Source organism: Carcharodon carcharias, chromosome 15 (genome assembly GCF_017639515.1).
Source record: "Carcharodon carcharias isolate sCarCar2 chromosome 15, sCarCar2.pri, whole genome shotgun sequence".
Classification (NCBI taxonomy): Eukaryota; Metazoa; Chordata; class Chondrichthyes; order Lamniformes; family Lamnidae; genus Carcharodon; species Carcharodon carcharias.
Genome location: NC_054481.1, coordinates 109,420,560 through 109,435,902, shown reverse-complemented (window position 1 = coordinate 109,435,902; position 15,343 = coordinate 109,420,560). Strand labels below are relative to the sequence as shown.

The following is a 15,343-nucleotide window of genomic DNA, read 5'->3' as shown; positions in this document are numbered from 1 at the left end:
TGGCTTTTTACCACTGGCTTCTCCCGCATCACCCCCCGGGGACAGGGGCTCAGCCCCTGCAAACTGTCAGGTAGGGATCAAGGCTCTGGAGGCAGAGCAAGAGAAGCAGGGTGAGGGGGGGGGAAGAGAGCGGGAAAGAGGGGAGGAGGTGGAAGAGAAGGGGAGGGGGAGGAAGAAAGCGGGGGGGGGGCAGAGCGGGAAGGGGGTGTGGGGAGGAAGAGAACAGGACGGGGGGAGGAAGGGAGAGGAAAGAGAGCAGGAAAGGAAGGTGGGAGGCAGGGAGCAGGAAAGGATGGGGAGGAGGAGAGGAACAGAGCTGGAAAGTGGATAAGGGGGGAAGAGAACAGAGGTGGAAGAAAATGGGGGGGGGGGGGTGGAGTGGAAGCAAGTAGGGGGGAGGCAGACAGCGGGAAAGGGGGGAGGCAGACAGCGGGAAAGGGGGGAGGCAGACAGCGGGAAAGGGGGGAGGCAGACAGCGGGAAAGGGGGGAGGCAGACAGCGGGAAAGGGGGGAGGCAGACAGCGGGAAAGGGGGGAAGACAGACAGCGGGAAAGGGGGGAAGACAGACAGCGGGAAAGGGGGGAAGACAGACAGCGGGAAAGGGGGGAAGACAGACAGCGGGAAAGGGGGGAAGACAGCAGGAAAGGGGGGAAGACAGCAGGAAGGGGGGGGGAAGACAGCAGGAAAGGGTGGGGGGGAAGACAGCAGGAAAGGGTGGGGGGGAAGACAGCAGGAAAGGGTGGGGGGGAAGACAGCAGGAAAGGGTGGGGGGGAAGACAGCAGGAAAGGGTGGGGGGGAAGACAGCAGGAAAGGGTGGGGGGGGAAGACAGCAGGAAAGGGTGGGGGGGAAGACAGCAGGAAAGGGTGGGGGGGAAGACAGCAGGAAAGGGTGGGGGGGAAGACAGCAGGAAAGGGTGGGGGGGAAGACAGCAGGAAAGGGTGGGGGGGAAGACAGCAGGAAAGGGTGGGGGGGAAGACAGCAGGAAAGGGTGGGGGGGAAGACAGCAGGAAAGGGTGGGGGGGAAGACAGCAGGAAAGGGTGGGGGGGAAGACAGCAGGAAAGGGTGGGGGGGCAGACAGCAGGAAAGGGTGGGGGGGAAGACAGCAGGAAAGGGTGGGGGGGAAGACAGCAGGAAAGGGTGGGGGGGAAGACAGCAGGAAAGGGTGGGGGGGAAGACAGCAGGAAAGGGTGGGGGGGAAGACAGCAGGAAAGGGTGGGGGGGAAGACAGCAGGAAAGGGTGGGGGGGAAGACAGCAGGAAAGGGTGGGGGGGAAGACAGCAGGAAAGGGTGGGGGGGAAGACAGCAGGAAAGGGTGGGGGGGAAGACAGCAGGAAAGGGTGGGGGGGAAGACAGCAGGAAAGGGTGGGGGGGAAGACAGCAGGAAAGGGTGGGGGGGAAGACAGCAGGAAAGGGTGGGGGGGAAGACAGCAGGAAAGGGTGGGGGGGAAGACAGCAGGAAAGGGTGGGGGGGAAGACAGCAGGAAAGGGTGCGGGGGAAGACTGCAGGAAAGGGTGCGGGGGAAGACTGCAGGAAAGGAGGGAACAGAGCGGGAAAGGGGACAAGAGACAGACACAGACAGAAGAGAGAGAGAAACAGAGTATGAAAGTGGAGAGACAGACAGTGGGAAAGAAGAGGTGAGAGAGACACTCAGCGGGGGAAAGGAAAGCAAGTTGAGTTGAGTTTCAGAAGTGCTGTGGGTGACACACAGAAGCTGTGCTACTCAAGCCTTATTTCGGTGATTGTGTTATCTAATTTGAATTGATATAGTATTTCTGTTATATTCAGTAATTTATGTTATTTTGCAAATTATTCCAGTTAGGATTGCACAACGCTACACACATACGTTACAGTATTTCAACTCGTACATTGATTTTTCTGGGCAAGAAATGTCCGAACATTCCTAACTCTGGCTTTAACACTGATTCCAATGGGAACCCATAATTTACTTAAAGTCATTTCACTTACAATTCATGATTTTCAGGAATCACAACTGTAAGTGAGGACTGACTATACTGGAAACTAGGGGTGTTTCTAATTTTCTGTTTAAGTCACCACACAGAAATTGCGAGTGAAGCTCAGCCCTCCAGCTGACAAGTCCCAGATCTTACAAGGGAACTGTAATAAAGTTTGGAGTTAGTCCTAAGAAAGTGGATAACTTTCAAGAAGCTGGCAAGTAGTTAAAGACTTCCTGGGTTGGGGAGGGAGGAGATGGGTGGTGAGAATTCATAATGGGAAAGGGAAGGTTGAGTTGGGGATTTTAGTCTAAAGCGTCTGTGTTTGTGTTCTATAGTGTTTCTCGATGTTTATTTAGTGTTTGCTTTACTTGATTCTTGTATAATAAAATTCATTTGTTTTTAAACAGTCCAATCTTGTGGCTTCATTCTTTCAGTGGGCGTTGGAATTTCTCTTTTAACATTAACCGTCTCAAGAGATTGTAATAAAATTTCACAGACTAACAGCAATCACCTCAGGTCAACGGGGTTTGAAACCTATCGCAGTGAAGTTATTCTTGCATCACTCACGTTTTCAGAATGTTTGCCACAAGTCGACCGTAGGCGGCTCCACAGAGGATCGAGGGCACGAAGAGCCCACTAGGGACCGACACACCATACGTCCAACAGGCCAGAATAAAATAAAGAACAAAGAAAATGCTCAGAGTGACCGGACTGAAGGTTCCTGCAGAAACAAGAACAGTAAACAGCTCAAGCAATAAAAACCTTCAGCAGATCCAACAGTTTTGCCAAAATCAATTTTGCCAAAAAGAATATTATGCCTTGTGTAGAACAGGCTGACTGGACCACATCAATCTTTGCCATTGCTGGAATATAATTCTTGGCCAGTTGGACAATTATAACAATTTAAATTGCCTGCGTTACTCAAATTCCAGAGAATATTCTTCTAATTTGTGACCAACCAAATGACCAAAGTCATGGCTCCAGTGAGGGAGGCCACACAGCCCCTCAAGCCTGTTTTGTCATTCAGATAGATTTAGCTGATTATCTTAACTCCACCTATCAGTCTTGGTTCCATAACCCTTAATACCCTTGCCCTATAAAATCAAACTCAAATTTTCAGCCTCAGGAACTTTGGGGAGGGGATGGTGGCAGTGAGTGGTTAAGGTAAAAGAAGCGAGTTCTAGATTTCCGCACACCATCTAGGGAACTAGACTGTGGAGAGCGGTTACTATCTGCAGCGCCCGAGTACATTGCAATGCGATGCTGGGTGGAGGGGAATAAGACTTTTTTTATTTGTTCATGAGATGAGGGCTTCGCTGGCTGGCCAGCATTTATTGCCAATCCCTAATTGCCCTTGAGAAGGTGGTAGTGAGCTGCCTTCATGTATCGCTGCAGTCCATGTGATGTAGGCACACCCACAGTGCTGTAGAGAGGGAGTTCCAGGATTTTGGCCCAGTGACAGTGAAGGAACAGCAATATATTTCCAAGTCAGGATGGTGAGTGGCTTGGAGGGGAACTTCCAGGTAGTGGTGTTATCATGTGTCTGCTGCCCTTGTCCTTTTAGATGGTAGTGGTCATGGGTTTGGAAGATGCTGCCCAAGGAGCCTTGGTGAGTTCCTGCAGTGCATCTTGTAGATGATACACACTGCTACCACAGTTCGTTGGTGGTGGAGGGAGTGAATGTGTGTGAATGGGGTATCAATCAAGCGGACTGCTTTGTCCTAGATGGTGTAAAGTTTCTTGTGTTGTTGGAGCTGTACTCATCCAGGCAAGCCGAGGCTATTCCATCACAATCCTGACTTGTGCCAGGCTTTGGGGAGTCAGGAGGTGAGTTACTCGCTGCAGGATTCCTAGCCTCTGACCTGCTCTTGTAGCCACAGTATTTTTTTGGCTAGTCCAGTTCAGCTTCTGGTCAATGGTAACTCCCAAGATATTGATAGTGGGGAATTCAGCAATGATAATGCCATCGAATACCATGGGGCAATGGTTAGATTCTCTCCTGTTGGAGATGGTCATTGCCTGGCACTTGTGCGGTGCGAACATTACTTGCCACCACTTGCCAGTCCAAGCCTGGATATTGTCCAGGTCTTACTACATTATCTGAGGAGCCATGAATGGTGCTGAACATTGTGCAATCATCAGCGAACATCCCCACTTCTGACCTAATGATGGAAGGAAGGTCATTGATGAAGCAGCTGAAGATGGTTGGGCCTAGAACACTACCCTGAGGAACTCATGCAGGAACACTACCCTGAGGAACTCATGGAACTGAGATGGTTGACCTCCAACAACCACGCCCATCTTCCTTTGGGCTAGGTATGACTCCAACTAGTGGAGAACTTTTCCCCTGGTTCCCTTTGACTCCAGTTTTGCTAGTACACTTTGATGCCACATTTGGTCAAATACTGCCTTGCTGTCAAGAGCATTCACTCTCACTCTGGAGTTCAGCTCTTTTGTTCATGCTTGAACCAAAGATGTAATGAGGTTAGGAGCTGAGTGGCCCTGGCAGAACACAAACTGAGCATCAGTGAGCAGGTTATTGTTAAGCAGGTGCCGCTTGATAGCACTGTTGATGACCCTTCCATTACTTTGCTGATGATCAAGAGTATAATGATGGGGCGGTAATTGGCCGGGTTAGATTTGTCCAGCCTTTTGCGTACAGGACATACCTGGGCAATTTTCCACATTGCTGGGTAAATGCCAGTGTTGTAGCTGCACTGGAACAGCTTGGTTAGGAGCGCAGCAAGTTCTGGTGCACAATTCTTCAGTACTATTGCTGGAATATTGTCAGGGCCCATAGCCTTTGCAGTATCCAGTGCCTTCAGCCATTTCTTGATATCATGTGGAGTGAATCGAATTGGCTGAAGGCTGACATCTATGATGCTGGGGACCTCAGGAGGAGGCCAAGATGGATCATCCACTTGGCACTTCTGGCTGTAGCTTGTCTCAAATGCTTCAACCTTATCTTTTGCACTGATATGCTGGGCTCCCCCATCATTGAGGATGAGAATATTTGTGGAGTCGGCTCTGCCAATGAGTTGTTTAATTGTCCACCACCATTCACAACTGGATGTGGCAAGACTGCAGAGCTTAGGTCTGACCCGTTGATTGTGGAATTGCTTAGCTCTGTTTATCATTTACTGCTTGTGCTGTTTGGCATGCAAGTAGTCCTGTGTTATAGCTTCACCAAGTTGACACCTCATTTTTAGGCATGCCTGGTGCTGCTCTGAACATGCCCTTCTGCACTCTTCATTCAACCAATTCCCCTGGATTGGTGGTAATGGTAGAGTGGGGGATATGCTGGCCCATGAGGTTACAGATCGTGGTCGAGTACAATTCTGCTGCTGTTGATGGCCCACAGTGCCCCATGGATGCCCAGTCTTGAGTCGCTAGATCTGTTTGAAATCTATCCCACTTAGCACAGTGGTTGTGCCACACAACACGATGGAGGGTATCCTCAATGTGATGACAGGACTTCATCTCCACAAGGACTGCACGGTGGTCACTCCTAACGATTATGTCATGGACAGATGCAACTGCGGCAAGCAGGTTGGTGAGGTTCAGGTCAAGTATGTTTTTCCCTCTTGTTGGTTCCTCACCACCTGCTGCAGACCCAGTCTAGCTGCTATGTCCTTTAGAACTCAGCCAGCTCATTCAGCTGTGGTGCTACAAAGCCACTCTTGGTGAAGGACATTGAAGTCGCCTACCCAGGGTACATTCTGCGCCCTTGCCACCCTCAGTGCTTCGTCCAAATGGTGCTCAGCATGGAGGGGCACTGGTTCATCAGCTGAGGGTGGGGGTCCGGCACGGTACGTGGTAATCAGCAGGAGGTTTCCTTGACTTCATGGGGGCTGGAGTCAATGTTGAGGACTCTTAGAGCAACTCCCTCCCAACCATATAACACTGTGCCACCGCCTCTGTCCTGCCAGTGGGACAAGACATACTTAGGGATGATGATGGTGGTGTCTGGGACATTGTCTTTAAGGTATGTTTCCGTGATTATGAATATGTCAGGCTGTTGCTTGACTAGTCTGTCAGACAGCTCTCCCAATTTTGGCACCAGCCCCTAGACTTTGCAGGGTTGACAGGGCTGAGTTTGCCGTTGTCATTTCCAGTGCTGGGTGGTCCATCCAGTTCCATTCCTTTTAGGCTTTTTAGCAGATTGATTCAAAGGAGTGGCTTGCTAGGCCATTTCAGAGGGCAGTTAAGAGTTAACCACATTGCTGTGGATCTGGAGTCATGTGTAGGCCAGACCAGGTAAGGATGGTAGATTTCCTTCTCTAAAGGATATTAGTGGACCAGATGGTTTTTATGACAATCGACAATGGTTTCATGGTTATCATTAGACTTTTAATTCCAGACTTTTATTGAATTCAAATTTCACCATCTGCCGTGGAGCGATTCGAACCTGGGTCCCAGAGCATTATCCTGGGTCTCTCAATTACCAAGTCCAGCAACATTACCACTACCCCACTGCCCCGACCAACATGCTTGCAATGGGAATGAATGCAAAAGGAACTGAGGGAGGAGGATGAGCAGTCTAGCGATCATGGTCCACATTGATACCAGTGACATAGGCAGAAAGAGTGATGTGGTTCTGCAGTCACAATTTTGGGCGCTAGGTAGGAACTTAGCGAGCAGGACCACAAAAGTAGTAATCTCCAGATTACAGACATTATGTCAAACATGTATACAACACTGGTTTGGTCTCTCAACTGGAGTACTACATCTAGATCTGGGCACCACACCTTAGGAAAGATGTGAAGGCATTAGAGAGAGTGCAGAAAAGATTCTTGAGAATGGTTCCAGGGATGAGGAACTTCAGTTACCTAAATAGAATGGAGACTGTTCTCCTTAAAGAGAAGGTTGAGAGGAGATTTGATAGAGATATTCAAAACCAATGAGGGTCTGGACAAAGTAGGTAGGGAGAAATTGTTCCCATTGGTAGAAGAATTGAGAACCAGATGGCACAGATTTAAGGTAATTGGCAAAAGAAACAATGATAACATGAGAAAAAACTTTTTCACGTAGCAAGTGGTTAGGAATGCACCTCCTGAGAATGTGATGGAGACAGGTTCAATTGAGGTATTCAAGAGGGAATTGGATCATTATCTGAAAAGGGAGAATGTGCAGGGCACAAGGAGAAGGCAGGGGAGCAGCACTAGATGAACTGCTCCTTCAGAAAGCTTGTACAGGCATGACAGACCGAATGGCCTTCTTATGTGCTGGAACTATTCTATGATTCTATTCTATAAACCAAGCCCACTGTGACTCACCGTCCTGGTGGAAGAGTTGGAGAATGGCAGTCTCTTGGGGGTTGAAGAAGAGTGTGGCCATGTCATTGTAGGTTTGGTTGGGACAGAAGAAGGTTTTGATGCTGGAATTTACATTCCGCTCGGACAACTGAGAGAAAAAAAGCAAAGTACAATAAAATACACTGCACAGTGATGAGATGCGAGCTAATGGTCACAGACACCTCCTTATAAACACCGTTTCCTCTTTCACATAGTGAAATGAGTCAAAGACACTAACTACCAGGGATGGCTGGAACAAACTGATCTCTCATCTCCACAATGACACACAACAAAGCATTTAAAGGGCAAAGCACTTAGAGATCACTGAGTTCAGGTCACTTTTGACACATTTGAAAGTGTCAAGATAGAAGAAAGTAATATAAATGTTAAACAGGAATTATTTTTACAAAACTGAAAAATGTCAAATTTTGAAAACTTACAACTGGACCAAGGTTAAATTTTTTTGATTGCACAATAAAACCATCAATGCTGTAAAAGTTTCAAAGCCTCTACTGTGATTTTGAAAATGTAAGTCACACACTCACCTGTAGTGTTGCGTTGTGCGTTTGCGAAGGGATCTCACGACATTCTCCTAGTGTCATGGAGGCTATAAATACTACCATCGTTGTTACCATAGCAACCAGCAGGCTCTCCAGAATCCTGAGACCAGAGAGATGGAGACACAAAACTCTCACATGACATTCCAATTTAAAAGGAAGATAAATGGACACAATTAGACCCACTGTGGCAGGCTGGTTACACAAATCATTGAGGCACTTGCATCACTGGGGCCAAAGTTGAGGTGATTTGCAAGAAATACCAAGTTTACACCCAGCACTCAAAGAGGGATGCACAGTTGTTGACCTCAGGCAGGTATAGTTTCTGATAGGTGCTGTTGCAAACTTGAGATGGGGTGGATGGGGGTAGGAGTGGGGAGACCGTGGTATGGGGTGAAAATCAGGCAGGGTTTTCAGTTCTGGTCTAGGGACATGGGCTGAAGATTTTGGTTGAAATATCTTTGGTTGAAATATCCATGTAGCATAGCCTGCTAACACGCTGACATTCACTGTCATTACAGCTTGGGGCATTCGTTGGGGGCTGTTAATCAGCACCTATGGAACTGTACCCCAGCAAGAGTCAACACAATCATTAGAGACAGAAAAATAGGTCAATAAGCTTAAGAAATTGGAAATATGAACAGAGTTTAATATGTGGATGCTGAGAGTTTGAGGAACTCACTCTCAGCCTTGCTCACTTACCGGACAAACTTGGCCTTCGGATGCACATTGCGCATGCGGTACTTTGCGAGCCTTCTATTCAGACAGTTAAACAGTGCTCCCAAGAGTCCACCAATCACACCCATGATGATAAAGAAGGCCAGATCTACTGCTGTCCACAAATGACACTTCTTGTCTCCATCTGCACACTAACACACAATGCCATCAGCAACTAGTTGGAAACGAGCTTAAACCAAGATCAAATAAAACACCCAGAACCCAACTGACACAGTTCATGAGGGGAATGGGCAGCTATCCCACCATCACATCTCAAAGGGACTTATCAAGCGGCCAAGTGTCAGTGCAGGACATGTACTTCAGAACTTTACTTGGGGCAGTGTAGGGGAAATACCTGCATATTCTGGCCACAGGTCAAAGGGCACAGGGTACGCTGCCCAGAAACCTAACAGAGAGAGACCGACAAAGAGAATTTCCCTCTTTTTAAAAAGATACCCCAGGATGTTTTTACATCCACCTGAAAGCCAGAGGGTGCATCAGTTTAGCGTCTTGACACTTCCAGCTGTGCAGCGCTCCCTCAATATTTCACTGCAGTAACAGTCTATGGTATGTGCTCAAGTATCTGGATTGAGACTTGAACCCACAACCATCTGACTCAGATACAAGATCGCTAGCTACTGAGCTTACTTGGTTTTAATAAATCTAACTTTTCAAACAATAATAAAATTTACTTCTAATAGTGGTGCAATAGAACTGTAACTATAATTACTGAATCAGCAATACATCAGAACAAATAACCTTACTCATTTTGCCAGACTAAGGAAACAATTGTCAGTTGGTAGCACTCTTACGTGAGTCAAGTAGTTGCAGGTTCAAGTCCCACGACAAAGGTTTGAACACAAAAATCTAGGCTGACACTCCTCCAGTGCAGTACTGAGGATGTACTAATCTTTCAATGAGATATTTACTGAGGCTCTGTAAACCCTTCTGAAGTGGAAGTAAAAGATCCCATTACATTATTTCAGAGAAGGGGAATTATCCTGTGTGTCCTAGCCAATATTTATCCCTCAATCAACATCATTAAAAATTAGATTATCTGGTCATGATTACCTTGCTATTTGTGGGACATTACTGTCCACAAACTGGCTGCTGCATTTTCTACATTACAACAGTGGCTACACGTCAAAAGGACTTCACTGGCTATAAAGCGCTTTGGAATGTCCCAAGAATGTGAAAGTGCTATAAAAATGCATATATTTGTTTTAATAACAACGCTTAGTTCAGCCTGTGGACATAAAATCTTGGTGATATCTCCCCCAGTCTAAATACTTCCAAAACTATTAGTATTTGGGTTTTTCAAACGGGGCTGTGAAAGCTGTTACAGAAAGTATCACCAAACCCACAGAATACCTTGAACTCGCCAAAGTTGAGTAGTCCAGGAAGCTGGAAGGAACCCCAGCTCCCATAGCGAATTCCTGAGCGGAACAGATTCAGTGTGAACGTGGCAGACATTGAGCAGAAGAGCTGGAAGAGAATACAGCAGAAAACAATTGAAGGACAGAACTACACCCCATCACAGAACCACCCAACCCAGCCAAAATATTAGTGTACCACAAACACAGCCATCACCCACCCAGGCCAGCTACTGCACCACTACTCCCCCCGCCTCACCCAACACCACCCACCCAAACAACTGCACTGCCCCATATGTGGCCTCACACCAGTGCACGCAGAAACAGCCTCCACCAGACAAGCTATGACACTGCCAAACACTCTTCCCCTTGACACTTGCGGTTAATGAGTCTCACTCACCACTTTCCACGTTAGTGCCTGATTCCAGAACGAGGATCCCTCCTCCAGACTGAACAACGTCCCTCCAATTGGAGCCCCAAAAGCTGCTGCAACGCCTGCTGCTGCCCCCGCTGACACAAAGTCACGCTTGTCCCTGTGAACCCAACAGAGCCTTTAAGTTAGTGTGTCATAAAATCCCAGTTGAGGCCTCAGCATCCAAAATAAAACAAATTGATTTATTTTCCTGGGTTTCCCCAAAATTAATACCCAGCAGAATGTGAGAATCTGATCCCAGATTGAATATTCAGATATAAAGCAGGGAATGTAACCCCCTTGTGTCTAGTGGAAACCCAATTTTGATCAGTCTCCAATCGCGCACATCTGGTTTTATCGAAATTGGCTTCCGTATCTCAGCATTTAGGACAGTTTTCAACTTGCAGGCTGTCTCCCAGGAAACCTGACAGCCATAGGGAGGCAAGAGCTGCTGGATCCTATAGGCAAGTAACTTTCCAGTGCTGTTAGCGGGCTAGCAGGAGCAGGAGCACTTCCAAAAACTCTAACCTCCCAAGCTAACCTGCTAATATCATCCTGCAAATCAGACAACCACTCTAGTCTCCACAGTGCTCCTTGGACCTACGGACTTGCCTTCCATTCATCCTCAGGCTGTACATTCTTCCCTTCCCCTCCGACACTAGGCTGCAACCTTGTACTGCAGGGTTTCCTGCCCGATAACCAGCCTCTCAATATGTTGGCTGCTGGCTGAGAAATAGTCAAAACATTTAAATGAGATCCCACCAGTTTCAGAACCTCTGGAAAACCAGCATTTCCAGGTTTCCTGGTTGTTACACTTCTTTTCACCACCCTTCCTGCAAACATTGCGTCCAAAGATTTTCCCCTCCCCCAATAAACAGTTAGATCCTGAACCAGTTGAATCTTAATAACCAATCATAATCAAGGTGGAAGCTCAAAGAAATGGAGTGTGCAGTATTGCATACTTCTCTCCGGAAGGTGGCGTGGGGGGGTGGGGTGTTGGGGCAGTGATCCCAATTATTTCTCAAGAGTCAAAACTGGAATTAGAAAAGGGCAACAATGTTTAAGGTGCTGTTGAATGACTGCTTCCTTTGGCCTTCCTCAGCCCATACATTACTGGTTTGGGGAAAAGTGGGCATGCAAATGATCTCCCAGGTTCACACCAGTGATAGTGAGATCAGCTGATAAGGCATCAGAGACACCAAGCCCCCCCCTCCCACCCAATGAAGGTTCTGGCTTCATCCTGTCTTTGCAATGGAGATAGTGCAGTTCAGTATGCAGTCACATGGCGATTTATGAAACAAAACTACTTCCACAAACACAATTCTCAATATGTTTTTTAAGCAGGGTGCCAACTCTCCTGTGCCACCCATGGTTGTGTGTCCTGCACTGTACACTCAGAGTGCATAGGCTCCACAGCAGAACTAACCCCTGTTGCATAGAACATTACCAAGACACTATATACATGAAATGATGCTGTAAAGTACACTCTTTACTGCTCAGTTTCCAAACATATTGGCCCATCTCACCCTGCATTTGCCAGAGTTCCCTGAAAAGCTTTTAAAACAACATGAATCAGTACGCTAACTATACCAGTTAAGATCAACAGGGCTACTAATTTTCAGCAATTGATTAAATCAGACTTGCTTTTACGATATGGATTACCAGGATGTTTACTAGTATTTTCAGAATCAGGTACCACAAACCCTGTCCCCTTTTCCCATTGTCAGTGACCCTGGCAAAAATGCTTCAAAATTGCAACATTCAGCCCTAAATTTAAAACATCCAATTCTTGTTTCACGTTGCCCTGAAGCAACTAATAAATCATTAGTAGCTCTCTGGATAGCTCTTCCAGTCTTATTTTGATAAAACTCATCTTCAAATGTTTAACAAAACTCAGCTTTATATAACAGTAGTAACAGAAACTAGCAACATGCTCAGTAATTTCAAACATCCTTGGCCCTCAAATGGTTAATGACCATCTGAATGGAGCAAGTGAAATGATTGAGGCTCCAATAAGGATCATTATATATAGCAATTTTGTGGCTCTGCAAGTTTAAACTGATAGAACAGAAGCTGATTACGTTTCAGTAAAATCCAGGATTTGGAGTCAGTGAATGGTTCCTACCTGTCACTGCGAAAATACGGGAAGTTGAACTGGATCTTGTGGAAAGTGATGCTTTGAAACTATTCCAGAGGAGGCAAGAAAGCAAAGCAAGCATCAGACATGAAGTAAAACACTGCAACACACAGAAACCCTCCCCACCCCATATTGCTCCACCCTGCTCCACCCCACTCTACCTCGTCCACATCGCTATATCCACAAACTTCACCCAACCCCATCTGACCCAATTTCACCCACACATCCAACCAGCCCTATTCACCCCACCTTCACCCCATAACCTATATCACACCTTGCCCTCCACCTGACACAAAACAGCCCAAACAGCCCAGTCCCATATCACACCCTTCAAACCTGCTCTGCCACACATACCCCCCCTCAAACCCGTCCAACACAACCCACCTTACCTGTCTGCCCCACACCCCACCCCACCTGACAGATCCCACCCTGGGCAACACACTGGGCCAGTTGCCCAAGCAAACCAGAAGCATGGCAATTTCTTACCAAAGATGCTGTAAGTGTATTATAATACCAAGCAGAGAGAGACTGGAGTAGTGGTGGGATTCTGGTTTGGGATGGGGGTGGAAGAGGGGAGAAAATAAATTTGGTTTTGCCAGCTGATCTGGTTTGGGCAGGGATCTGGTTTTTGGGTGGTAACATCAGGTAGTGTGACTTCATGTAATTATTTTAAACTCTCCATAAATCGATTTCAAACTTCAACAATGGAGCAAAAAGAATGTCAGCAATAACCAACCAGACAATTTGGAAGCACAAATGATTGAACAGCACTGTATCCCAAATGCATTACATCTAAACACCGATGCATTCCATTACCGCTGGCTCCAATCACTCACCTGGGGCAACCCTGCTCCCACCACTGCTCCACTGTGAATCATTGGGCCTTCCTTCCCCACAAATAAACCTGGAAAAGAAAACATACATGGAGCATCATACATTGTTTGGGCCACAGCTGAGAGCACGTAGCACTGCGAATGGGTAAATTTAACATCCAATGGTAAGAAAACACTCACGCACTAAGAGGAGTGAATCAGCTCAAACGACACAAGAACAGGGGATGACTAAGTGCCCTCCCAGAGTCAGGAAACCTGGGAAATACTGTTTCTGTTAAACTCCAGGGGCCCACAACAATTTAAAACTCTCTCATTTGCACAAATTCCCAGGAATAATAAAAACATCTGCTGTATTTTATCATGTGTCAGTGCTGCCTACAAAGATGAAATTAAGCAGTGTACTGGCATAATACTTCTTAAACATTGGCAAGCATTAAAATGCATTTCAGCTTGAAATTTGCATCTGGTTCAGTTTGTACACAACACAAAGAATGCATGTCTCAGTGGAGGGAATTAGACGGTCTTTATTATGAGACTGTAATTGAATCACCCAGTGGTTCAAGAAGACGGTGGAAGGCTATTAGAGATGGGCCCACGCTCACATCCCAAGAACAAATAAAGCAACAGCAGAGAAAGTAAAACCCAATCATCACAGCTTGCTGAACCACCACACCATTTGTATTTAGTGTCATTAAAATTAAACCAATGCCTTACTGGGCACACTATATAAAAAAAACACTGCAGAGTCGAGTAGCCAGAAAGAGTTGTGCCACCAACACTGGCAGAGGGCATAACTGAACAGGGCAAGGCAGCACAGACTGTGGCACTGAGCAGGGCAACAGAACAACCAGGAGCATGTTTATTACACTTTACTGAGTAACTGGGTAGTTCCCGTACAAATAGTGTTTTACTGCCAGAACTTTTTAATAATGTCCTTTGGTAAGAGTCTGAGCTCCATTAGCATCAAATTAAGTAGAATAAGGAAGAGTTGATAGCCATTAGCACAGCGGTCTACACACTATAAGGCTTGTGGATGTCACTCTGGCAAAACAGCAGTATGTCTGTTCCCCAACCAACACAGTGGGAATAAAAGAGCTTTTATTTCTGTGAAATGGTTCCACCCAAAACATCAAGCTGTCTTTATCCCAGATTCTGATCAACCTGATGCATCTTTTATGTATCATATCATTTTATGGGGTTGCTTGTGATCATGATGAGGTTTACCACATATACCTGAGCTTGCATCAAACACAGAAACAAACCCAAGCCATTCTTTACCTCCAGCCACACAGAATAGCACGCCCACTGCTTTACAGACCAGGGTCCGCAGCCTCACGATCCCAGGGATCTTTACCCCATTTAGGTAACATTTGATTTCAGGAATTCCAGATCCAGCTGCAATAGGCTGTGAAACAGAAAAACATTTTTCAAAACAAAATGATGCCCTCCCCAGCCCTTGCTGAATGATGACAGCAAGAACAGAACATCGACCGTTAACATAGTAACAACCAGCCTGGGCCCTGCAGAGACCACATAAAATTCCTTTTAAGCTTTTATGCAGGGAGATGACGATGTGCAATTGCTGTCAGCAGTCCGTGGGCTGAGCAGCAAATAGCGTTATGTGCTGCCCCATAATCCAGAGACACACCAGTGGGCACAAGGCACTGAGCATCACAGCTGCTTGCCTTAGTAGTTGTTATTTTTGATGTAAAACTTAAGGCAAGCCAAATGTGGTGGAAATGCACTTGTAATTCTTACCTCAATCAGGACAAATAGGCTGGCCAGGAAGACGAAACCCATGTTGAATGCAAGGAGTTCGAGGAGGGAAAGTGCGAGACAGCCCCTCTCACTGCAATCCTCCACCGCTGTAAGGCATGAAATCAGGGAAAATACACAACACAGATACTGTCAAAATGCATTCAGAGTCACAGATTTCCTCTATGAACACTGTAATGCAAATAAACCCACCACTAAAACCAGAGCATGGGGGCTGCAGGGGGATAGCAATCAGGGCTGCTACATTACAAGAATTCAAAAACTTTAGAAAAATAACTAAGCAGA

The 15,343-nt window shown here is 46.6% G+C and overlaps 1 protein-coding gene across 1 annotated transcript in view; it reads right to left on the bottom strand.

Annotated features, from left to right (window-relative positions):
* The window catches only part of clcn6 (chloride channel 6), a 50,281-nt gene that overhangs the window by 21,058 nt on the left and 13,880 nt on the right, over nt 1–15,343 (bottom strand). The window contains exons 6-15 of the mRNA XM_041206841.1: nt 15,041–15,147; nt 14,561–14,687; nt 13,286–13,353; nt 12,438–12,496; nt 10,301–10,433; nt 9,899–10,012; nt 8,513–8,679; nt 7,799–7,913; nt 7,236–7,362; nt 2,527–2,680 (exon numbers count right to left, since the gene is read on the bottom strand). Coding sequence (XP_041062775.1) covers nt 2,527–2,680; nt 7,236–7,362; nt 7,799–7,913; nt 8,513–8,679; nt 9,899–10,012; nt 10,301–10,433; nt 12,438–12,496; nt 13,286–13,353; nt 14,561–14,687; nt 15,041–15,147 — 1,171 coding nt within the window. The remainder of the gene's footprint in view (nt 1–2,526; nt 2,681–7,235; nt 7,363–7,798; nt 7,914–8,512; nt 8,680–9,898; nt 10,013–10,300; nt 10,434–12,437; nt 12,497–13,285; nt 13,354–14,560; nt 14,688–15,040; nt 15,148–15,343) is intronic.